The sequence below is a fragment of the Taudactylus pleione genome, unplaced genomic scaffold (assembly GCF_031769625.1).
Source record: "Taudactylus pleione unplaced genomic scaffold, aTauple2 ptg000523l, whole genome shotgun sequence".
In the NCBI taxonomy this organism is placed as follows: Eukaryota; Metazoa; Chordata; class Amphibia; order Anura; family Myobatrachidae; genus Taudactylus; species Taudactylus pleione.
In genome coordinates this window covers 2,989,542-3,014,211 of record NW_028284925.1, presented here as the reverse complement: position 1 = coordinate 3,014,211, position 24,670 = coordinate 2,989,542, and the positions used below count along the sequence as shown (strand labels likewise).

The 24,670-nt window shown below is 53.0% G+C and overlaps 1 protein-coding gene across 1 annotated transcript in view; it reads left to right on the top strand.

The window, feature by feature from the left end:
* Nucleotides 1–24,670, top strand: part of CCDC191 (coiled-coil domain containing 191) — a 120,771-nt gene that overhangs the window by 79,811 nt on the left and 16,290 nt on the right. The window contains exons 3-11 of the mRNA XM_088450757.1: nucleotides 2,776–2,920; nucleotides 3,379–3,519; nucleotides 5,181–5,359; nucleotides 6,350–6,573; nucleotides 11,680–11,833; nucleotides 13,283–13,473; nucleotides 22,468–22,705; nucleotides 23,171–23,640; nucleotides 23,881–23,984. Of these exons, the coding sequence (XP_088306883.1) occupies nucleotides 2,776–2,920; nucleotides 3,379–3,519; nucleotides 5,181–5,359; nucleotides 6,350–6,573; nucleotides 11,680–11,833; nucleotides 13,283–13,473; nucleotides 22,468–22,705; nucleotides 23,171–23,640; nucleotides 23,881–23,984 (1,846 nt within the window). The remainder of the gene's footprint in view (nucleotides 1–2,775; nucleotides 2,921–3,378; nucleotides 3,520–5,180; nucleotides 5,360–6,349; nucleotides 6,574–11,679; nucleotides 11,834–13,282; nucleotides 13,474–22,467; nucleotides 22,706–23,170; nucleotides 23,641–23,880; nucleotides 23,985–24,670) is intronic.

Below are 24,670 nucleotides of genomic sequence, written 5' to 3'. Positions count from 1 at the left end.
CTATGTCCTCTATGCTGCAGAGGGTGGAGCAGGTCTCAGTGTTTTCTGTATATGAGTGTGAGCAGTGATTGTGGCTACGTCTCCTGAGCTATAACTGTCCTCTATGTCCTCTATGCTGCAGAGGGTGGAGCAGGCCTCAGAGTTTGCTGTATATGAGTGTGAGCACTGATTGTGGCTATGTCCCCTGACCTGTGATAACTGTCCTCTATGCTGCAGAGGGTGGAGCAGGCCTCAGCGTTTGCTGTATCTGAGTGTGAGCAGTGATTGTGGCTACGTCCCCTGAGCTGTTATAACTGTCCTCTATGTTGCAGAGGGTGGAGTAGGTCTCAGCGTTTGCTGTATCTGAGTGTGAGCAGTGATTGTGGCTACGTCTCCTGAGCTATAACTGTCCTCTATGTCCTCTATGCTGCAGAGGGTGGAGCAGGCCTCAGAGTTTGCTGTATATGAGTGTGAGCACTGATTGTGGCTATGTCCCCTGACCTGTGATAACTGTCCTCTATGCTGCAGAGGGTGGAGCAGGCCTCAGAGTTTGCTGTATATGAGTGTGAGCACTGATTGTGGCTATGTCTCCTGAGCTGTTATAACTGTCCTCTATGCTGCAGAGGGTGGAGCAGGTCTCAGTGTTTTCTGTACATGAGTGTGAGCAGTGATTGTGGCTATGTCTCCTGAGCTGTTATAACTGTCCTCTATGCTGCAGAGGGTGGAGCAGACCTCAGTGTTTGCTGTGTATCTGAGTGTGAGCACTGATTGTGGCTACGTCTCCTGAGCTGTGATCACTGTCCTCTATCCTGCAGAGGGTGGAGCAGACCTCAGTGTTTGCTGTATCAGAGTGTGAGCAGTGATTGTGGCTACGTCCCCTGAGCTGTTATAACTGACCTCTATGTCCTCTATGCTGCAGAGGGTGGAGCAGGCCTCAGAGTTTGCTGTATATGAGTGTGAGCACTGATTGTGGCTATGTCTCCTGAGCTGTTATAACTGTCCTCTATGCTGCAGAGGGTGGAGCAGGTCTCAGTGTTTTCTGTACATGAGTGTGAGCAGTGATTGTGGCTATGTCTCCTGAGCTGTTATAACTGTCCTCTATGTCCTCTATGCTGCAGAGGGTGGAGCAGACCTCAGTGTTTGCTGTGTATCTGAGTGTGAGCACTGATTGTGGCTACGTCTCCTGAGCTGTGATCACTGTCCTCTATCCTGCAGAGGGTGGAGCAGGCCTCAGCGTTTGCTGTATCTGAGTGTGAGCAGTGATTGTGGCTACGTCCCCTGAGCTGTTATAACTGACCTCTATGTCCTCTATGCTGCAGAGGGTGGAGCAGGTCTCAGTGTTTTCTGTATATGAGTGTGAGCAGTGATTGTGGCTACGTCTCCTGAGCTATAACTGTCCTCTATGTCCTCTATGCTGCAGAGGGTGGAGCAGGCCTCAGAGTTTGCTGTATATGAGTGTGAGCACTGATTGTGGCTATGTCCCCTGACCTGTGATAACTGTCCTCTATGCTGCAGAGGGTGGAGCAGGCCTCAGCGTTTGCTGTATCTGAGTGTGAGCAGTGATTGTGGCTACGTCCCCTGAGCTGTTATAACTGTCCTCTATGTCCTCTATGCTGCAGAGGGTGGAGCAGGTCTCAGCGTTTGCTGTATCTGAGTGTGAGCAGTGATTGTGGCTACGTCTCCTGAGCTATAACTGTCCTCTATGTCCTCTATGCTGCAGAGGGTGGAGCAGGCCTCAGAGTTTGCTGTATATGAGTGTGAGCACTGATTGTGGCTATGTCCCCTGACCTGTGATAACTGTCCTCTATGCTGCAGAGGGTGGAGCAGGCCTCAGAGTTTGCTGTATATGAGTGTGAGCACTGATTGTGGCTATGTCTCCTGAGCTGTTATAACTGTCGTCTATGTCCTCTATGCTGCAGAGGGTGGAGCAGGCCTCAGAGTTTGCTGTATATGAGTGTGAGCACTGATTGTGGCTATGTCTCCTGAGCTGTTATAACTGTCCTCTATGCTGCACAGGGTGGAGCAGGTCTCAGTGTTTTCTGTACATGAGTGTGAGCAGTGATTGTGGCTATGTCTCCTGAGCTGTTATAACTGTCCTCTATGCTGCAGAGGGTGGAGCAGACCTCAGTGTTTGCTGTGTATCTGAGTGTGAGCACTGATTGTGGCTACGTCTCCTGAGCTGTGATCACTGTCCTCTATCCTGCAGAGGGTGGAGCAGACCTCAGTGTTTGCTGTATCAGAGTGTGAGCAGTGATTGTGGCTACGTCCCCTGAGCTGTTATAACTGTCGTCTATGTCCTCTATGCTGCAGAGGGTGGAGCAGGCCTCAGAGTTTGCTGTATATGAGTGTGAGCACTGATTGTGGCTATGTCTCCTGAGCTGTTATAACTGTCCTCTATGCTGCACAGGGTGGAGCAGGTCTCAGTGTTTTCTGTACATGAGTGTGAGCAGTGATTGTGGCTATGTCTCCTGAGCTGTTATAACTGTCCTCTATGCTGCAGAGGGTGGAGCAGGCCTTAGCGTTTGCTGTACCTGAGTGTGAGCACTGATTGTGGCTAACTCCCCTGAGCTGTGATCACTGACCTCTATGTCCTCTATGCTGCAGAGGGTGGAGCAGACCTCAGTGTTTGCTGTGTATCTGAGTGTGAGCACTGATTGTGGCTACGTCTCCTGAGCTGTGATCACTGTCCTCTATCCTGCAGAGGGTGGAGCAGACCTCAGTGTTTTCTGTATATGAGTGTGAGCACTGATTGTGGCTATGTCTCCTGAGCTGTTATAACTGTCCTCTATGCTGCAGAGGGTGGAGCAGGCCTCAGAGTTTGCTGTGTCTGAAGTGTTTTCCCCCAAGAAGTCAGCGAGCCGTGCACAGAGAGCACCGCGCCCAGCGCTGGACCTGGAATCTACCCATCAGCTCCATGATCACGATGACGCTTACACTGAAGGTATAAACATGACAGGATTGCAGTGTGTGACATTCCCGTGCCCCATCATACACCCTGTGCGCTACATACATATATACTGTATCTGATCATTCTGTCACACTATGAGCTTTTCCGCTGAAGGTGCAGGATCTGTCCCATTAAATCTACAGGAGGAGACCTGGCCTATGGCCCCTCTGACATCTCTCCCACTTCAAGTTACTATGGGGGAGAAAAGGGACCTACACATATAGCGGGTAACCATTCCCTAAATGCACCTTCTACACCCCCGCCAGCGCAGGTCAGCAATCTCGTGTTTCCACTACAGCGCGCAGGCGCCTCTGATCCCCCAGACGTCGTGCCCCATAATTCCACGCTCTTACCCATAAGGTCTCTGCCGGACCGCGTCTGCACCCTGACGAGCGGCTCCATGTGCACATTATCTGTAGGACATTATAACCTGAGGTTTGTTCCCTCTGTAGCCCAGGACCTGCTGAGCGAGTGGCTGACTAATAAGCTGAAACTGGAGCTTGGAAGCGAAGAGGACGATGAGCCTGAAGTTGATGCCTCAGAGGAAACAAAACCGCCCCCTCCAGAGTTTGTCAAGTACAACAGGTTTGATGGTAGGATTCCTGCGAGGAACTCCAGCTATAGCCTCCGTTATACTGGGGGGCTGTGTCACCTGTGGGGGGGGCTGTGTCACCTGTGGGGAGGGGCTGTGTCACCTGTGGGGGGAGGGGCTGTGTCACCTATGGGGGGGGGGGGGGGCTGTGTCACCCGTGGGAGGGGGCTGTGTCACCCGTGGGGAGGGGGCTGTGTCACCTGTGGGGAGGGGGCTGTGTCACCTGTGGGGAGGGGGCTGTGTCACCTGTGGGGAGGGGGCTGTGTCACCTGTGGGGAGGGGGCTGTGTCACCTGTGGGGAGGGGGCTGTGTCACCTGTGGGGAGGGGTTGTGTCACCTGTGGGGAGGGGCTGTGTCACCTGTGGAGGGGGGGGCTGTGTCACCTGTGGGGAGGGGGCTGTGTCACCTGTGGGGAGGGGTTGTGTCACCTGTGGGGGGGGGGGCTGTGTCACCTGTGGGGGGAGGGGCTGTGTCACCTATGGGGGGGGGGGGGGCTGTGTCACCCGTGGGAGGGGGCTGTGTCACCCGTGGGAGGGGGCTGTGTCACCCGTGGGGAGGGGGCTGTGTCACCCGTGGGGAGGGGGCTGTGTCACCTGTGGGGAGGGGGCTGTGTCACCTGTGGGGAGGGGGCTGTGTCACCTGTGGGGAGGGGGCTGTGTCACCTGTGGGGAGGGGGCTGTGTCACCTGTGGGGAGGGGTTGTGTCACCTGTGGGGAGGGGCTGTGTCACCTGTGGAGGGGGGGGCTCTGTCATCTATGGGGGGGGCTGTGTCACCTGTGGTGGGGTACTGTGTCATCTGTGGGGGGGGCTGTGTCACCTGTGGGGGGGTACTGTGTCATCTGTGGGGGGGGGCTGTGTCATCTGTGGGGGGGGGCTGTGTCATCTGTGGGGGGGGGCTGTGTCATCTGTGGGGAGGGGCTGTGTCATCTGTGGGGGGGTACTGTGTCACCTGTGGGGAGGGGCTGTGTCACCTGTGGGGAGGGGCTGTGTCACCTGTGGGGAGGGGCTGTGTCACCTGTGGGGGGGAGGGCTCTGTCATCTGTGGGGGGGGCTGTGTCACCTGTGGGGGGGAGGGGCTGTGTCACCTGTGGGGAGGGGCTGTGTCACCTGTGGAGGGGGGGGCTCTGTCATCTATGGGGGGGGCTGTGTCACCTGGGGGGGGGAGGGCTGTGTCACCTGTGGAGGGGGGGGGCTGTGTCACCTGTGGGGAGGGGCTGTGTCACCTGTGGAGGGGGGGGCTCTGTCATCTATGGGGGGGGCTGTGTCACCTGGGGGGGGAGGGCTGTGTCACCTGTGGAGGGGGGGGCTGTGTCACCTGTGGGGGGGCTGTTGGTGTATATTACTGTTGAGCGATTATCAGTAAACTGCGCATGCCTCTAAATCGCACTGTGCATGCGCCAATGTGCATTATCGTGGTCGCTTACAGCAACTTTTTACTGGCAGTGCGGTTGATGGTCATGGAGCATTTGAAAGTGACTACGGCGTCTTAGTTCACAGTCTCCAACATCTCGGCGCAGCGCAAGAAATTGCAATGTCCATCCGATACGTTGCAGGCAATGGCGTTCATCTTCTCACATGTTCATAGTGAGATAAGCGGAGCGCTCTCCTTGATGGCAGGATGGTGTGATAGATTAGTAAATAAGGTTATTGTACTTTTTCCAGATCTCTGTCACTATCTGGAGCGGGAAACGGAGAACTCCAACACCCAGGAATTCATGCAGCAGCTTCTCCAGAAGGAAGTGGTGGATTCTGGGATATTAGAGAGCCTCAGGAGTGATCAGAGCTGCAAAACCGCGAAGCGGAGAGACCCCAGAGTCACCATGGAAGTGCGACACCAGCAGGTGGGGTGAATATTCGTGCGGTGATACCACAAGGGCAGTGTATTTCTCTTACTGTACACAGTGACATAACCGTGTCAAACTGGCCGTGAAGGGGCTGTCCACGATGAGTTCAAAATAACTGGTTGGGTATGAAATCCCGGCTGTCGGGATGCCACTGGTCTGAATACCGACACCGGCATCCTGTGTATATATAAGTTGTACCGGGTGCTGCGGGCACACAGTGGGGGTGGGGGACATATTCCACCATCATGATGCAGCCTGACTAGGGTCTAATAACATCAGGTGTCAGTGGCTCCTGGTACTAGCTCGCCCCACACAGCATCTGGTGTCAGTGGCTCCTGGTACTAGCTCACCCCACACAGCTTCTAGTGTCAGTGGCTCCTGGTACTAGCTCACCTCACACATCATCTGGTGTCAGTGGCTCCTGGTACTAGCTCACCTCACACAGCTTCTAGTGTCAGTGGCTCCTGGTACTACTCACCTCACCCAGGCTCTGGTTCCTGGTACTAGCTCACCCCACACAGCATCTGGTTCCTGGTACTAGCTCACCTCACACAGCATCTGGTGTCAGTGGCTCCTGGTACTAGCTCACCTCACACATCATCTGGTGTCAGTGGCTCCTGGTACTAGCTCACCTCACACAGCTTCTAGTGTCAGTGGCTCCTGGTACTAGCTCACCCCACACAGCATCTGGTGTCAGTGGCTCCTGGTACTAGCTCACCCCACACAGCTTCTAGTGTCAGTGGCTCCTGGTACTAGCTCACCTCACACATCATCTGGTGTCAGTGGCTCCTGGTACTAGCTCACCTCACACAGCTTCTAGTGTCAGTGGCTCCTGGTACTAGCTCACCTCACACATCATCTGGTTCCTGGTACTATCTCACCTCACACATCATCTGGTTCCTGGTACTATCTCACCTCACATAACTGCCTCCTATGACCTTTGCATTGAGATCTACGCTGTCATTAACCTGTCCCGTGTCCTGCCAGGTGAAAGAGAACCGGGCTCGTCGGCAGAGGGAGACGGAGAAGCAGCGGCAGGAGGCGGCTCTCAGAAGGTCTGCGATGACTCAGGCCCTGAAGCTGGTGCAGGAGGAGAGCAGGCAGAAAGCGATGAAGGCCAAGAAAGAGGATGAGGAAATCCAGAGAGAGATGGTGAAACTGCGCAAGGAGATGAATGAGCGCAAGAGAGTTATGGAGGAAGCCAGGAAAATGTAAGCGAGCGCTGCGGTAACTGCTGCTGAACACCTGTGTGCAATCAGGTTGTACAATCTTATCTGTATAAACTGCGGCCAGAGGCACCTACAGGGACCCCATGATGGAAAATGCTGTGAGTGGCTTCAGTAGGAGTCTATGGGCCAGTGCAGACAGGCTGGATATAACCGCCAGGGCTGTACCTATATAGATGGGGAAACAAACGCCAGCACAGGATCATCGATCCCTATGAGATAGGTGGGTTCGTACACACAGGCGTCTTCATATCACGTAAGAGTAACAACAATGCAAAAAGAAAGGATGTTTCTCTCTTCCATGTTCTTCCGGCATGATATATAAATGCCTGTGTGTTAGGACCGGTACCTTTCTCATAGGGATCAGTGATCCTTACACTGCTGCTGTTTTTCTTATGTGTACCTGAGAAAACAATTAGACATAGGGCAGGCATGTAAATTCCAGCTGCGTACATACATAATGCCTATGATATTTCCATTCTCACTAATGTTAATAAAAATCTATTGTTAAGGAGAGAAAAACTTTGTGTAATGCATAAATGACAACCAAGTATATTTACATTATAACGTAGAATAAATATTGAAGCAAGGACATGTTCCTTGTAAGCACCTAGCGACCCCCCCACAGGACAGATTGCCACTGACCCACAGGTTGTGGTAGCTGTAATTACTGCCGGAGTCATCTAACGTCCTCACTTATATGATTTCATGTAATAAAGTTATCTCTGTAAATGTTGATAAAATGGAAAAACAAAATGTAAGTTTGTGCACCCTGTTCCTGGCAAGTACTTCTATGTATTTATAATTTCTCCTTCTGAAAGTAAAAGTAGTATGGAGGTAACATTGCTGGGGCCGGTGCTATGATTCTTGTCTATCGTTTATTGCAGACACATTCAGTTATATGCAGTATATAGCTCTCAGTCTGTGGCTTCCTGCTGCTCCCATTCCCCTCCTCACATCATGTCACTGCCCCTGTCACATGCAGCCCTGTCCTCACTGACACATCACTCCTCTCCTGATATACTCTGTGCTGCTGCCTCCATTCCCCTCCTCACATCATGTCACTGCCCCTGTCACATGCAGCCCTGTCCTCACTGACACATCACTCCTCTCCTGATATACTCTGTGCTGCTGGGGACCCTGCTACTCCCACTATATAACTCTCAGTCTGTGGCTTCCTGCTGCCTCCATTCCCCTCCTCACATCATGTCACTGCCCCTGTCACATGCAGCCCTGCCCTCACTGACACATCACTCATCTCCTGATATACTCTGTGCTGCTGCCTCCATTCCCCTCCTCCCATCATGTCACTGCCCCTGTCACATACAGCCCTGTCCTCACTCACACATCACTCATCTCCTGATATACTCTGTGCTGCTGCCTCCATTCCCCTCCTCACATCATGTCACTGCCCCTGTCACATACAGCCCTGTCCTCACTCACACATCACTCATCTCCTGATATACTCTGTGCTTCTGCCTCCATTCCCCTCCTCACATCATGTCACTGCCCCTGTCACATGCAGCCCTGTCCTCACTCACACATCACTCATCTCCTGATATACTCTGTGCTTCTGCCTCCATTCCCCTCCTCACATCATGTCACTGCCCCTGTCACATGCAGCCCTGTCCTCACTGACACATCACTCATCTCCTGATATACTCTGTGCTGCTGGGGACCCTGCTACTCCCACTATATAACTCTCAGTCTGTGGCTTCCTGCTGCCTCCATTCCCCTCCTCACATCATGTCACTGCCCCTGTCACATGCAGCCCTGCCCTCACTGACACATCACTCATCTCCTGATATACTCTGTGCTTCTGCCTCCATTCCCCTCCTCACATCATGTCACTGCCCCTGTCACATGCAGCCCTGTCCTCACTGACACATCACTCATCTCCTGATATACTCTGTGCTGCTGCTCCCATTCCCCTCCTCACATCATGTCACTGCCCCTGTCACATGCAGCCCTGTCCTCACTATCACATCACTCATCTCCTGATATACTCTGTGCTGCTGCTCACATTCCCCTCCTCACATCATGTCACTGCCCCTGTCACATACAGCCCTGTCCTCACTCACACATCACTCATCTCCTGATATACTCTGTGCTGCTGCCTCCATTCCCCTCCTCCCATCATGTCACTGCCCGTGTCACATGCAGCCCTGTCCTCACTATCACATCACTCATCTCCTGATATACTCTGTGCTGCTGTTCCCATTCCCCTCCTCACATCACGTCACTGCCCCTGTCACATGCAGCCCTGTCCTCACTCACACATCACTCATCTCCTGATATACTCTGTGCTGCTGCCTCCATTCCCCTCCTCCCATCATGTCACTGCCCCTGTCACATGCAGCCCTGTCCTCACTATCACATCACTCATCTCCTGATATACTCTGTGTTGCTGCTCCCATTCCCCTCCTCACATCATGTCACTGCCCCTGTCACATACAGCCCTGTCCTCACTGACACATCACTCATCTCCTGATATACTCTGTGCTGCTGCTCCCATTCCCCTCCTCACATCATGTCACTGCCCCTGTCACATGCAGCCCTGTCCTCACTATCACATCACTCATCTCCTGATATACTCTGTGCTGCTGCTCCCATTCCCCTCCTCACATCATGTCACTGCCCCTGTCACATACAGCCCTGTCCTCACTCACACATCACTCATCTCCTGATATACTCTGTGCTGCTGCCTCCATTCCCCTCCTCCCATCATGTCACTGCCCCTGTCACATGCAGCCCTGTCCTCACTATCACATCACTCATCTCCTGATATACTCTGTGCTGCTGATCACATTCCCCTCCTCACATCATGTCACTGCCCCTGTCATACAGCCCTGTCCTCACTCACACATCACTCATCTCCTGATATACTCTGTGCTGCTGCTCACATTCCCCTCCTCACATCATGTCACTGCCCCTGTCACATGCAGCCCTGTCCTCACTCACACATCACTCATCTCCTGAGATACTCTGTGCTGCTGCTGCCATTCCCCTCCTCACATCCTGTCACTGCCCCTGTCACATACAGCCCTGTCCTCACTCACACATCACTCATCTCCTGATATACTCTGTGCTGCTGCTCACATTCCCCTCCTCCCATCATGTCACTGCCCGTGTCACATGCAGCCCTGTCCTCACTATCACATCACTCATCTCCTGATATACTCTGTGCTGCTGCTCACATTCCCCTCCTCACATCATGTCACTGCCCCTGTCACATACAGCCCTGTCCTCACTCACACATCACTCATCTCCTGAGATACTCTGTGCTGCTGCTCCCATTCCCCTCCTCACATCCTGTCACTTCCCGTCACATACAGCCCTGTCCTCACTCACACATCACTCATCTCCTGATATACTCTGTGCTGCTGCCTCCATTCCCCTCCTCCCATCATGTCACTGCCCCTGTCACATGCAGCCCTGTCCTCACTATCACATCACTCATCTCCTGATATACTCTGTGCTGCTGCTCACATTCCCCTCCTCACATCATGTCACTGCCCCTGTCACATGCAGCCCTGTCCTCACTATCACATCACTCATCTCCTGATATACTCTGTGCTGCTGCTCACATTCCCCTCCTCACATCATGTCACTGCCCCTGTCACATACAGCCCTGTCCTCACTCACACATCACTCATCTCCTGAGATACTCTGTGCTGCTGCCTCCATTCTCCTCCTCCCATCATGTCACTGCCCGTGTCACATGCAGCCCTGTCCTCACTATCACATCACTCATCTCCTGATATACTCTGTGCTGCTGTTTCCATTCCCCTCCTCACATCATGTCACTGCCCCTGTCACATACTACCCTGTCCTCACTCACACATCACTCATCTCCTGATATACTCTGTGCTGCTGCCTCCATTCCCCTCCTCACATCATGTCACTGCCCCTGTCACATACAGCCCTGTCCTCACTAACACATCACTTATCTCCTGATATACTCTGTGCTGCTGGGGACCCTGCTGCTCCCACTATATAACTCTGTCTGTGGCTTCTTGCTGCCCCCATTCCCCTCCTCACATCATGTCACTGCCCCTGTCACATGCAGCCCTGTCCTCACTCACACATCACTCATCTCCTGATATACTCTGTGCTGCTGTTTCCATTCCCCTCCTCACATCATGTCACTGCCCCTGTCACATACTACCCTGTCCCTCACTCACACATCACTCATCTCCTGATATACTCTGTGCTGCTGCCTCCATTCCCCTCCTCACATCATGTCACTGCCCCTGTCACATGCAGCCCTGTCCTCACTAACACATCACTTATCTCCTGATATACTCTGTGCTGCTGGGGACCCTGCTGCTCCCACTATATAACTCTCAGTCTGTGGCTTCTTGCTGCCCCCATTCCCCTCCTCACATCATGTCACTGCCCCTGTCACATGCAGCCCTGTCCTCACTCACACATCACTCATCTCGGTGTAAAAAAGACAAAGTAGCAGGAACCACGCAATCACTCCGATAACGACGTGTGCGCTATAAAGTTCTCACTAACACTAATGACGAACCTCAATGCCAGAATGTGCACAAGAGGGGAGGACCTGTGATACTGGAACTTCTATTATCCTCTGTGCTGCAACCGCACTTAGATCCAGTCTAATGGTGCATACACACAGTCATATAAAAAGGACGATAGAAACTATATCGTTTGATTGTTTACGTCGTCCTTTTTTTTAACCCCTTCAACGACCAAACGATGGTTGATGCGCGGGCACGGATGGTAAATATTGATATCGACCATCGCCCGTGCATGCAGGCCAACCTGGTCGATATCAACCAGGTTAGCCTGTTTACTATCGGGACCCGCGATCGTTACATCGTTTGGGGGTTGGTGCATGTGCTGTATGTTTGATATAGAACATCCAGCACATGCAGGAAGATCAGACAACGATATCTGCTCGTCCCGTGTGTACAGGCCATTACGCTACAAGCTTACATCTAGTGGATGCCTCATGCCTCCGTGATTTCCCTAGTCCATAATTCATTGATAGGCTGCAGAAATGGATGAGCTTCTTCTGTGACCACTTCTGATGTGTGCGATATGTCCACATTTACTGCTTCTCAGAGAGTGGAAGAGGCAGGAGCTGGAGAGTAAGAGGGCACCGGTGAGCGTGCAGACACCAGCAGGCGTCCAGGAGCACGAGCTGGAGAGGAGAAGACTCCAGAAACAGGCCCAGATCCAGGAGCTGCTCAGCCAGGTTTATGCCGAAAACCACAGGGTGAGAGATTGTGACTCCGCACAGTGGAGCTCATTCAGACCCGCTCGCAAGTTGCGGTCGCTCGCTGGCAAAAAGGGGATGGAAATTTAAATGAAGTGCTCGCACTGCGTCGCGTAAGGACGCCCACTATGTTTTAGCGAGCTACAGCAAACTGCGCTTGAAAGTGTCTAAAGACGCCTCCTTGCAACAAACATCATCTCCGGGAAATGTGGGATTAATCGGGACCATCGTGAGCCATCGGAGCTGCTCGCAGCCCTTGAGGTTGCCTTAACCTGCCGCTAGCACAGCGATCAGTGAAATACATATAGGTGACGTGTACAATGACGCTACTTTGCTAATTATGCACGCCCTTTAAACAACGTTTTGGCTGGCTGACATGCCTGCGTCCGCAACACCACTCCCCCGTTCACAAGCACCTTCCCCTGTTACCACCCACAAACGGCGCTATCTGTCACTTAAAGCAACGACCTGATAGTGGCTTACGAACAACCAAAATCAGATCGCAAAGACTGGCTTGCGCACGCGCACTGCGAATTATACGCATGCGCAGATGTGCGATTATCGCTCAGAGCGAGCGTAACTTAGCGACCGGGTCTGAATCAGGTCCAGTGTCTAGTCCTGGGACCTCTTCAGTATACATACCAACCATTGGTATCTGTTTGGGGTTTATGTTGTTATTACTCTTTGGAATAATTTGTTTTTATTGTCTTTTTATTGTTTTACACGAGATAAAAGAAAAGTGCATGGTCCAATGTCCTCACATTATCTGTCTGCATTTGAAATTATAATATTCAGCTACAAATTTATATAGGGTGTCTGTAGGTCTCACACTTTGTGGCCCCCAACTTCCATCAATGACCTTTCTACCCCAATTATTATGTCACTGGGTATACTAGCAGATTGGGTTGGCCACTGATCAGAGTCATTCGCCGACCAGATTCTAAGCTGACCACTCAATGTGCCGTCCATGCTGATTACTAAACAACCCCAACTAGATCATCTGGCTTAAGCTGTGTACACACTATACAATCTATTGTCCAATATAATGTTCCAACGCAGATTGGAACGATATATCGTACACATCATATACTGTAGTGTGTATGCCCGATCCATCGGTAACTGCCGACGTTCATTGAATCTTACCATCTGCTGTGCAGATGGGACAATTCTACGGCTGACGCGGCGTTGTTACAGGCAGCATGTAACGATACATTACGCCATCGTACACCGGATCGTGTAGCGTGTACGGCGATGGAGCTTTAGATGTAGGCTTTCTGAGTTTGGCCAAGGTGGTAGACCAGACCAAATATCTGCAACCGCACATGTGGGGCTTAGTCTATTATCTGTGTTGAGAGAGAAGAACCTCTCGTAGGAACGTCCCTGACACTGATCTCTGCTTATAATGTCCTTTACTCTGCGCGTTCCATGACCAGTCTCCTGTCCCCACAGTGCCTCCAGAAACACTTCTCTATCTGGTACAAGCTGGTCCTAGAGCGCAGGGTGAAGATGGGCAAGGCCCGGGCTCTGGCTGACTGGAAGCATCAGCAGAGGACATTCCGTGCTTGGAGGCACCATGTATGGACAAGAAAGTTGGAACGGGAGACCCAGCAAATGGAGATGGAGCTGAGGGACCAAAACAGGTATTGGTGGCAATAGCTGCTCATAGGAGACTGTGGTGTTCTCAGTACTGTGACCAGTAATCGTACAGTGTCAGTCTCTGTCGTACAGTGTCGGTGTCTGTCTCTGTCGTACAGTGTCGTTGTCTGCCTCTGTCGTACAGTGTCGTTGTCTGCCTCTGTCGTACAGTGTCGTTGTCTGCCTCTGTCGTACAGTGTCGGTGTCTGCCTCTGTCGTACAGTGTCGGTGTCTGCCTTTGTTGTACAGTGTCAGTGTCTGCCTTTGTTGTACAGTGTCGGTGTCTGCCTCTGTCGTACAGTGTCGGTGTCTGCCTCTGTCGTACACTGTCGGTGTTTGTCGTACAGTGTCGGTGTCTGCCTCTGTCGTACAGTGTCTGCCTCTGTCGTACAGTGTCGGTCTCTGTCGTACAGTGTCGGTCTCTGTCGTACAGTGTCGGTCTCTGTCGTACAGTGTCGGTGTCTGTCTCTGTCGTACAGTGTCGGTGTCTGCCTCTGTCGTACACTGTCGGTGTCTGCCTCTGTCGTACAGTGTCTGCCTCTGTCGTACAGTGTCTGCCTCTGTCGTACAGTGTCTGCCTCTGTCGTACAGTGTCTGCCTCTGTCGTACGGTGTCGGTCTCTGTCGTACAGTGTCGGTGTCTGCCTCTGTCGTACAGTGTCGGTGTCTGCCTCTGTCGTACAGTGTCGGTGTCTGCCTCTGTCGTACAGTGTCGGTGTCTGCCTCTGTCGTACAGTGTCGGTGTCTGTCTCTGTCGTACAGTGTCGGTGTCTGCCTCTGTCGTACACTGTCGGTGTTTGTCGTACAGTGTCGGTGTCTGCCTCTGTCGTACAGTGTCTGCCTCTGTCGTACAGTGTCTGCCTCTGTCGTACAGTGTCGGTGTCTGTCTCTGTCGTACAGTGTCGGTGTCTGTCTCTGTCGTACAGTGTCGGTGTCTGCCTTTGTCGTACAGTGTCGGTGTCTGCCTTTGTCGTACAGTGTCGGTGTCTGCCTCTGTCGTACAGTGTCTGCCTCTGTCGTACAGTGTCTGCCTCTGTCGTACATTGTCGGTCTCTGTCGTACAGTGTCGGTGTCTGCCTCTGTCGTACAGTGTCGGTGTCTGCCTTTGGCGTACAATGTCGGTGTCTGCCTCTGTCGTACAGTGTCGGTGTCTGCCTCTTTCGTACAGTGTCGGTGTTTGTCGTACAGTGTCGGTGTCTGTCTCTGTCGTACAGTGTCGGTGTCTGTCTCTGTCGTACAGTGTCGGTGTCTGCCTTTGTCGTACATTGTCGGTCTCTATTGTACAGTGTCGGTGTCTGCCTCTGTCGTACACTGTCGGTGTTTGTCGTACAGTGTCGGTGTCTGCCTCTGTCGTACAGTGTCGGTGTCTGCCTCTGTCGTACAGTGTCGGTGTCTGTCGTACAGTGACGGTGTCTGCCTCTGTCGTACATTGTCGGTCTCTGTCGTACAGTGTCGGTGTCTGTCTCTGTCGTACAGTGTCGGTGTCTGTCTCTGTCGTACAGTGTCGGTGTCTGTCTCTGTCGTACAGTGTCGGTGTCTGTCTCTGTCGTACAGTGTCGGTGTCTGCCTCTTTCGTACAGTGTCGGTGTCTGCCTCTTTCGTACAGTGTCGGTGTCTGTCTCTGTCGTACAATGTCGGTCTCTGTCGTACAGTGTCGGTGTCTGCCTTTGTCGTATATTGTCGGTCTCTATTGTACAGTGTCGGTGTCTGCCTCTGTCGTGCAGTGTCGGTGTCTGCCTTTGTCGTACATTGTCGGTCTCTGTCGTACAGTGTCGGTGTCTGCCTCTGTCGTACAGTGTCTGCCTCTGTCGTACAGTGTCTGCCTCTGTCGTACAGTGTCTGCCTCTGTCGTACAGTGTCTGCCTCTGTCGTACAGTGTCGGTGTCTGCCTCTGTCGTACAGTGTCGGTGTCTGCCTCTGTCGTACAGTGTCGGTGTCTGCCTCTGTCGTACAGTGTCGGTGTCTGCCTCTGTCGTACAGTGTCGGTGTCTGCCTCTGTCGTACAGTGTCGGTGTCTGCCTCTGTCGTACAGTGTCGGTGTCTGCCTCTGTCGTACAGTGTCGGTGTCTGCCTCTGTCGTACAGTGTCGGTGTCTGCCTCTGTCGTACAGTGTCGGTGTCTGCCTCTGTCGTACAGTGTCGGTGTCTGCCTCTGTCGCACAGTGTCGGTCTCTGTCGTACAGTGTCGGTGTCTGCCTCTGTCGTACAGTGTCGGTGTCTGCCTCTGTCGTACAGTGTCGGTGTCTGCCTCTGTCGTACAGTGTCGGTGTCTGCCTCTGTCGTACAGTGTCGGTGTCTGTTTCTGTCGTACAGTGTCGGTGTCTGCCTCTGTCGTACAGTGTCGGTGTCTGCCTCTGTCGTACAGTGTCGGTGTCGGTCAGTGTCGGGCTCTGAATCCATCTCTCCATACTTTGTCCCGCCTGCTTGGCCTTGTCATGTGTGCTGATAACAAGAGATATGGTAAGAACTTACCTTTGTTATCTCTGTTTCTACGAAGTCCATAGGGTCCACAGGGTTGACCTTGGGGTATAGCTGGATCTGGATCCATGGGCACCACGCAGTTAAAGCTTTAGCTGCTCCCAGGATGCACTTGGGTCCGACCTCCTCTATACCCCGCCCCCGGCCACAGCACCTCAGTTGGTAAGCAGCCAAGGCCGGAGGAGGAGACTAAACAGAGAGAAGGAAGACTGGAACACACAAGAAACCATACTCATAGAAATGGGAGACGGAAAACCGGTGACCAGCCACACAGCCCATTTGAAGCCAGGTGCGTCAGGGCGGGCGCCCTGTGGACCCTATGGACTTCGTAGAAACAGAGATAACAAAGGTAAGTTCTTACCATATCTCTTGTTTTCTACTTCAGGGTCCATAGGGGGTCCACAGGGTTGACCTTGGGGATGTCCCAAAGCAGTACAACTAAGGGCGGGGACGCTCCTGTGCTGAAAGGAGTACCCGGCGCCCAAAGGATGCATCCTGAGAGGCAAAGGTGTCAAACGCATAGAACCTCAAAAACGTTTGAATTGAAGACCAAGTGGCCGCCTTACACAGCTGAACAGCAGAAGCGCCACATCTAGCAGCCCAAGAGGGACCCACAGAACGAGTGGAATGAGCCTTAACAGAGGCTGGCACAGGTAATCCCTCCTGTGCATAAGCCTCACAAATAACGGAACGAAGCCAACGGGCTAACGTTTGTTTGTTGGCAGGCCAACCCCTCTTGTGAAAACCAAAGAGGATAAACAAGGAATCAGACTTCCTAACCGAAGCCGTCCGGTCTACATAAATTCTAAGCGCCCGGACCACATCTAAGGAAGTCTCACCAGCTGAAAGATCAGGGGACTGAAAAGCTGGCACAACAAGTTCCTGATTAATATGGAACTTCGAGACCACTTTGGGCAAAAACTCAGGACGAGTGCGGAGCACCGCTCTGTCCTGGTGAAAAATCAGGAAAGGAGGGCGACTGGAAAGCGCCCCCAATTCAGACACCCTCCTGGCCGAAGCAATTGCCAGGAGAAAAACCGTCTTAAATGTCAGCCACTTGAGCTCCACCGCCTCAAGAGGCTCAAACGGAGGACCCTGCAGGACCCGTAGCACCACCGCCAAGTCCCAAGGAGCCACAGGAGGCACAAAGGGAGGCTGGATCCTGAGAACACCCTGGAAAAAGGTGTGAACGTCTGGTAGTATTGCAATCCGCCGTTGAAACCACACGGACAAGGCGGACACATGAACCTTCAGAGATGCAAGGCGTAAGCCGAGATCCAATCCTGACTGAAGAAATTCCAAGATCCTAGAAACTCGGAACACCTGAGGATCATAATGTCTGGACTCACACCACTGAAAGTAAGTGTGCCACACTCTGTGATAAATCCGTGCTGAAGCATGCTTGCGTGCCCTGAGCATGGTACCAATAACCGAACTGGAGAAGCCCCGAGACCTCAAGACGGCTGTCTCAAGAGCCACGCCATCAAAGACAGCCGACCCAGATCCGGGTAAAGGCAGGGCCCCTGAGACAACAGGTCCCGACGCTGAGGAAGAAGGTACGGAGCGTCGATGGAGAGGCTCCTGAGATCGGAGTACCAAGGACGTCTGGGCCACGCCGGAGCTACCAGCACGAGCATGCCGCCGTCCTGCTTGAATTTCCGCAGAACCCGAGGAAGCAGGGATATCGGAGGAAACAGATACGCCAGGTGAAACGTCCATTTCACCGACAGCGCGTCCACCAGACTTGCACCTGCGTCTCTTGTCCTTGACCCGTAAACGGGCAACTTGTGATTGTGACGGGAGGCCATCAAGTCCAGCTCCGGCAGTCCCCACCTGTCCACGAGTAGCTGAAACACCTCTGGGTGAAGCGACCATTCCCCGGGATGCACGTCGTGACGGCTGAGGAAGTCCGCCTCCCAATTGAGGACTCCGGGGATGAAGACCGCCGAGATCGCTGGAATGTGACCCTCCACCCAAGTCAGGATACGAGACACCTCCGACATCGCTGCCTGACTGCGAGTTCCGCCTTGGTGATTGATATACGCCACCGTGGTGGCGTTGTCGGACTGCACCTGTACCGCCCTTCCGTGAAGAGCGGGGCCGGACGACTGCAGGGCCCTGTATACTGCCCGCAGTTCCAGGATGTTGATGGGGAGAAGTGCTTCTTCCGCTGACCAACGACCCTGAAGCGACAAAGAGCCGGTCACTGCCCCCCAACCCCGGAGACTGGCATCCGTCGTGAGCAGGACCCAGTCCGGGATCCAAAATGGGCGCCCCTCGACCAGATGAGCTGTCTGAAGCCACCAAGCCAAAGATAGCCGAACGTCCGGAGACAACACCAGCACCTGAGAGCGGATCCGGTGAGGTAACCCGTTCCATTCTGATAGAATCAGCCCCTGCAGGGGCCGGGAATGGAACTGGGCAAATTCCACCATGTCGAATGTCGACACCATGGACCCCAGAACTCTCATAGCCGAATGGACCGACAGGCGGCAACGGCTCAGGCAACTGCGTATCCGCAGCTGTAGGGAGGCGACCTTCTCCGGAGTCAGGAAGATCCTTTGCTGACGCGAATCCAGCAGGGCTCCCAAATGAACCATCCGCTGTGATGGAATCAGGGAGGACTTTTTCCAATTTATCAACCACCCGTGTGCTTGCAGGCAAGCGATCGTCAGGTGGAGATGTTGAAGCAGTACCTCCGGAGAGCTCGCCAGCAACAGGAGGTCGTCCAGGTACGGCAGCAGCCGTACATTCTGGTTCCGAAGATGTGCGGCCATGACCGCCATAATCTTCGTGAACACCCTCGGTGCCGTGGAGAGACCAAAGGGTAGCGCCCGGAACTGATAGTGGTGTTGAAGGATAGCGAACCTCAGATACCGCTGGTGTGAAGATGCTATCGGAACATGGAGGTAGGCGTCCTGGATGTCCAGGGACACCATGTAATCCCCCGGTTCCATCGCCAGAATAATGGAACGTAACGTTTCCATCCTGAACTTGGGAACCCTGAGGAATTTGTTCAGAGACTTCAAGTTGAGGATAGGGCGATGAGAACCATTGGGTTTCTGCACCAGAAACAGAGACGAATAATACCCCGTCCCTTGTTGTGATAGAGGAACGGGAACAATGACCCCTGCTTTCAGCAAGGACTCTATAGCCTCCTGAACTTGTAACGCCTTGGTCTTGTCCTGAGAAGGACTTGTGCAGAAAAACTGGTGGGGTGGTCTGTGCCGAAAAGACAGGGCGTACCCCTGGGAGACCACTTCTCGAACCCAGGCATCGTGGTGGTATTGTGCCAGCACTGGGCAAATAGAAGAAGTCGGCCTCCCACTCTGAGGTCCCCCAGAGGGAGGCCCGTCCCATCAGGCCGCAGGTTTATCTTCCTGCTTGGAAGAAGGGCGCCAAGCACTCCAGGCTTGCTTCTTGGGTTTAGAGGCCGTCTTACTCGCAGACTGTGTCGGGAAGGACTGACCTTTCGCCTTACCCTGAACCCGAAAGGAACGAAAAGCCGAACTCCGAACCTTAGCAGGCAGTGCCGCCGAAGGGAGGAAGGCCGACTTGGATTTAGCCAGGGTGTCCACTATTTTGTCCAAGTCCGGACCAAATAGTAATTCCCCATTGAAAGGTAAGGCCTCCAGACCTTTCTTTGAATCAGAGTCCGCTCTCCAGGACCGCAACCATAAGGATCGGCGGGCAGACACCGCTGCAGCCGATACCCTCGAGGTCAGCAGACTAGCATCTAAAGAAGCTTCTCCAATGTAAGAAGCAGCGTCCCTCATTTGTCCCAACAACGCCCGCTGGACATCCGGAGCGTCGTCCGGGAAGGTATCTTCCAATGCATTGGCCCACCCCTCAATGGCCTTGGCCACCCAGGAGATGGCCATGGACGGTCGGGCCACCGCCCCGGAGAGGGAGTAAATAGACTTTAAGCAAGTCTCAACTTTCCTGTCCGTGGGATCCTTCAGCGAGGATATCGACGGTAATGGTAAGGTGGCGCCCCGAGTTAAACGGGTGACATGGGAATCCACCGCCGGTGGAGTTTCCCATTTTTTACAATGTGCCTCAGGGAAGGGGTAATTAGAAGCCAACCGCTTCTGAGGAAGGAATCTCTTACTGGGCGCCTGCCAAGCTACCGCCATATGATCCGTCAACTGATCCGACAGGGGAAACACCGCAGAAGCCACCTTAGTTTTTTTGAAACTAGGAAACTTCGACTTAGGAACCGGTGCCTCATCCTCTATAAGAAGAATAGCTCGCACCGCCCTAACTAGTGCTCGCACATTAATGGACGACTTGGTATCCATTTCCTGGACCGAGGCGTCCGAGTCAGTGTCATCAGGGACCTCCCCATCATCTGAGGAACCCTCTGAGTCCGATACCTGAGCAGCCCGTGTCATGAGTGGGCGTTTTGAAATCCTAGAAGGCATGTCAGTCTGCAACATTGACTGAAAAGCCGAGGAAGCGGCCGCCAAATTTTGCACGGAGTTGGAGAGCACATCCACCCAGGGTGGAGGAGTCACCATAGGGGCCTGAAAAGGTACCACAGGCTGCTGCGGCACAGGGGAAGCCTGTATATACATAGGCAACCCCGCATAGGGACCCACCGACTGAGACCCAGGAGGACTCCGCAATAACTGCGGGACACCCGGGGAATGGGGGATGGTCGGCTGGGACAACGACCTAGTAGGGAGAGGAGTCGGGACCGACAGACGGTCCGCAATAGACACCAGCACTTGAGAAAACATCGCCCACGGTGGTTCCTGTGCCAGAGAAGGTCTGGATGGGCCAGGAGCCACCTGGCATCGACTACACAGGCCATCCTGTGACAAATCCTCCCTATCTACTCCTGCAGAACAGCGTCCGCAGGAGGCCAACACCGGAGCCACTGAGCGCTCAACCTCCTTGTCTGACATGACAGAATATATTATATATCTGGCACCAGGGTAGAAGTAAAACGCACTCACCGGTGTGCTGAACAACAGCCCACAATATGGCACTGAGTAGCACACAACTGTATGTGACGGACCTCACAAATACGTGATCTATATAAGTGAGGTCAGTAGAAACGCCCCTCCCCCACACACCTGTAGGGCTTGTAGGAGAAGTAAAGGGATAGGTATAAGCTGACAGTAAGTAGAAAATAAGCACAGACAGGCAGCACTAGCAAAAGTCACATACCATGCAGGAAGATATACTCACTGCACCTTTACACTACAATCAACCTGCCCAGATTCAGTGTCTGGGAGGGCTATAGTGCTGTGTACGCTGTCCTTAATCAGGGGAGAGGTACACAGGGGGACCGGTCCGCGTGCTCCCTGAAGATCTGCGCTGCCACTGTGAGAAAATGGCTGCTGGAGACCTCAGAGGAGGAGTGGCCGTGTAACTGCAGCTCAGCGACGCCAGACTCCATGCTGAAAGGCGCGCTGAGCTGAGGGGAGGAGCCGCTGACGGGGAAGGCTTCCTCCCCTGGCTAGCATATTAACCCCAGGGCTTGCCGGCATCCCGCTTGCCATATATCCCTGGTGGTCTAGTGGTCCCACGGGTTATTCCTCCTCAGAGGGGGAGCCCGCCGCCACCGCTAGCGGCCCCCGGTCTGTCCCCTAGGACCGGGGGCAAAGGACTGCATCTGCAGGCAAAACCCGCGAGCCGCCGCTAATCGGCAACTCGCGGCTTACCTTGTCCCCGGCGACTCCGGCAGCAGTCCAGGGAGGGACCCAGAGTCCGGCTAGTACGGACTCTGGCCTCCCGCCGCGATCCCCAGTGCAGTACTGGCGTCGCGGCGCCAGCGGGGAAGGAGAGCGGCAGCGTGGGCGTCTGCATAGACAGCCCGTCGCTGCCACACTAGAGCCTCTGTTTTAAAATAAAAATCTAACAGGCTCTTTTTTTTTTTTTTTTTTTTTTTTTTTAAATAAAAATAGAAAGCTTTTGGGGGCTGCTCCTGCAGCCCCCCTGCGCAGGTGACCCGACTCCGGCCGGGCACCAACTCAAACTGAGGTGCTGTGGCCGGGGGCGGGGTATAGAGGAGGTTGGACCCAAGTGCATCCTGGGAGCAGCTAAAGCTTTAACTGCGTGGTGCCCATGGATCCAGATCCAGCTATACCCCAAGGTCAACCCTGTGGACCCCCTATGGACCCTGAAGTAGAAAGATGTGTATGTAGCGGTATTCAGACATTCCCAGTTATCTCTCTATGTACCTGACGCCTCCTTTGCTGTCTGTAGACGGATTCTGTAGGAATTATAGTTAACTTAAATAAATGTGCCCTCGCTAGGGAGAGACTATACTGGGTTATATATTCTAGGAAAAGAAAAATGTTTTGGTTTATTTAGTTTATGTATTTTAATCAGAGATCCACAGCTTTCATATTTCATAATTTAAAGTCACAGACATGTCCATGATCTTGTGAGTTTGCACTGCTCTGTCTTATACCGGTAATCACAGTACGAGTGATGCCATAATGAAGCACATACAGTAAGTCTAACATCACCTATGTACATCTACCACCCCTCTCTTATGGGACGTCTCCAGGAAACAGCAGGTGGCGGCAGAGTGTTACCAGAAGCGGCTCCTGCGTCACTACCTGATAGAGTGGCAGCTTTATTGTAGATCGGAGAAGGAGAAGAGGGAGCTCGAAACTCGGAAAGAGGAGACTAAGAGAAAGATGGCGGCTCTTCTGGACGCGGCCTCATCTCTCGGGAGCCGCAACCAGAGCAGCGAGAATCAGATGGAGGCAAATGTTGGTGCCGGTGAAACCGCAGAGAAAGAGGTAATTACACTTGTGTTACCTTTTATATATTCAGCCCCTGTACTGATCCAGGCAACAGTCCTACTGTAAGTAAAAGCTATTATTAGGTGCAGCAGCTCCTTGTCCCTGCAGGGGGTGATGTTCTCTGGAATTTGAGGACACCAAATTGTAAATGCTTTTACGCTTCCACAATCTCCTTAAAGGAAAGTTTTGTTTTTTCAACCCTACAAATAGATGGCAAGCCCACGTTCCCTGAAGTCATCACAGTGTGAGCTCGCAGCTCAGGAGGACTCTGTCCTTCCCAAAAATCTCTAGGGGAAGGGGCTGGAAGGATTTACTCTTCCAGCATGATCAGGTGACAATTATGGTGGGCTCCCGAGGCTGTGGACCCTCATTCATGTGGCAGATGCGGAAGGCAAAATAGAGGTTTGGGCAACCCCTTTAGCACCTTTACATGGTATAATGTCTTCTCCTATTGGATTGCAGGTGGGAGAGAGCAGAAGTGTAGCTAGCGATTCTATGACCCGCGTCATCCTTCACAAGACCCCCCCAGAGAAGTTAACATCGGCTCCCAAGCATGCGTGGCAGGTGACGCGGCACCACGCGGCTCTCACATCCGATGAGCTGGAGCAGCACCGTCTGCACTCCCCCAAGACACCCCAGAGATCAGGCCACCTGAGGAAACCCACTTCCAATGGGGAGAACTTTGAGAACCAACACCTCTTCCAGAAGACGATGATTGAAGAGCAGAGGCGGCAACTGGAGGAGCAGAAACAGATGATCCTGGGTCTGATGGAGAACCAGAGACTAATGATCTCCAAGCAGGAAGCCAGAAGAGCCACAGCTGTGACCGCAGAACTGTCCGGCCAAGTCCTGCCACCCAATAGGACCCACAGGGCAGGAAGTGACCCATCAATGGAGGGTCCCTCTCATCAGAGACTTGAGGCACCTTGTAGGTATGACTGATGGCTGTAACCTTTCTTTATTCAATGGCGATGATCAGGGAATGTGATATAAACTATAGAATGAGTATACAGTTTCTGTGTAACACAAGTGGAACCTGCATGAAATGCTTCAAAATAATGCTTGTGTGTGGCCATGGGACAGAACACAGCTCCAAATACCGTAATTGGCAGAAGTAAAGTAATAGTACCAATCTGTTTCAGTGTTGTGTATCTGGAATTGTGTCTCCACAGTTTACCATTTTCTTCTGAACATTCAAATACTAGTCCTGCTCAAAGCACCGTCTCCACTGCCAGGAAGATCACCGGACCATCCTCCCCTCATCCTGCGGTCAGAGGTACAGATCAAGATTAGGATAGGTCAGACAGGTGGTGGCGCAGTTGTTCCGGGTGAGGACAGGCAGTGACGCAGTCATTCAGGGTGAGGACAGGCAGTGACACAGTCATTCAGGGTGAGGACAGGCAGTGACGCAGATATGCAGGGTGAGGACAGGCAGTGACACAGTCATTCAGGGTGAGGACAGGCAGTGACACAGTCATTCAGGGTGAGGACAGGCAGTGACACAGTCATTCACGGTGAGGACAGGCAGTGACACAGTCATTCAGGGTGAGGACAGGCAGTGACACAGTCATTCAGGGTAAGTACAGGCAGTGATGTATTCAGGGTGAGAACAGACAGTGATGTAGTTATTCAGGGTGAGGACAGACCAGTGACGCAGTCATTCATGGAGAGGACAGGCAGTGATGTATTCAGGGTGAGGACAGGCAGTGATGTATTCAGGGTGAGGACAGGCAGTGATGTATTCAGGGTGAGGACAGGCAGTGATGTATTCAGGGTGAGGACAGGCAGTGATGCAATTACTCAGGGTGAGGACAGCAAGTGACGCAGTCATTCATGGAAAGGACACGCAGTGATGCAGTCATTCCGGGTGAGAACAGACAGTGATGCAGTTATTCAGGGTGAGGACAGACAGTGATGCAGTTATTCGGGGTGAGGACAGACAGTGATGTATTCAGGGTGAGA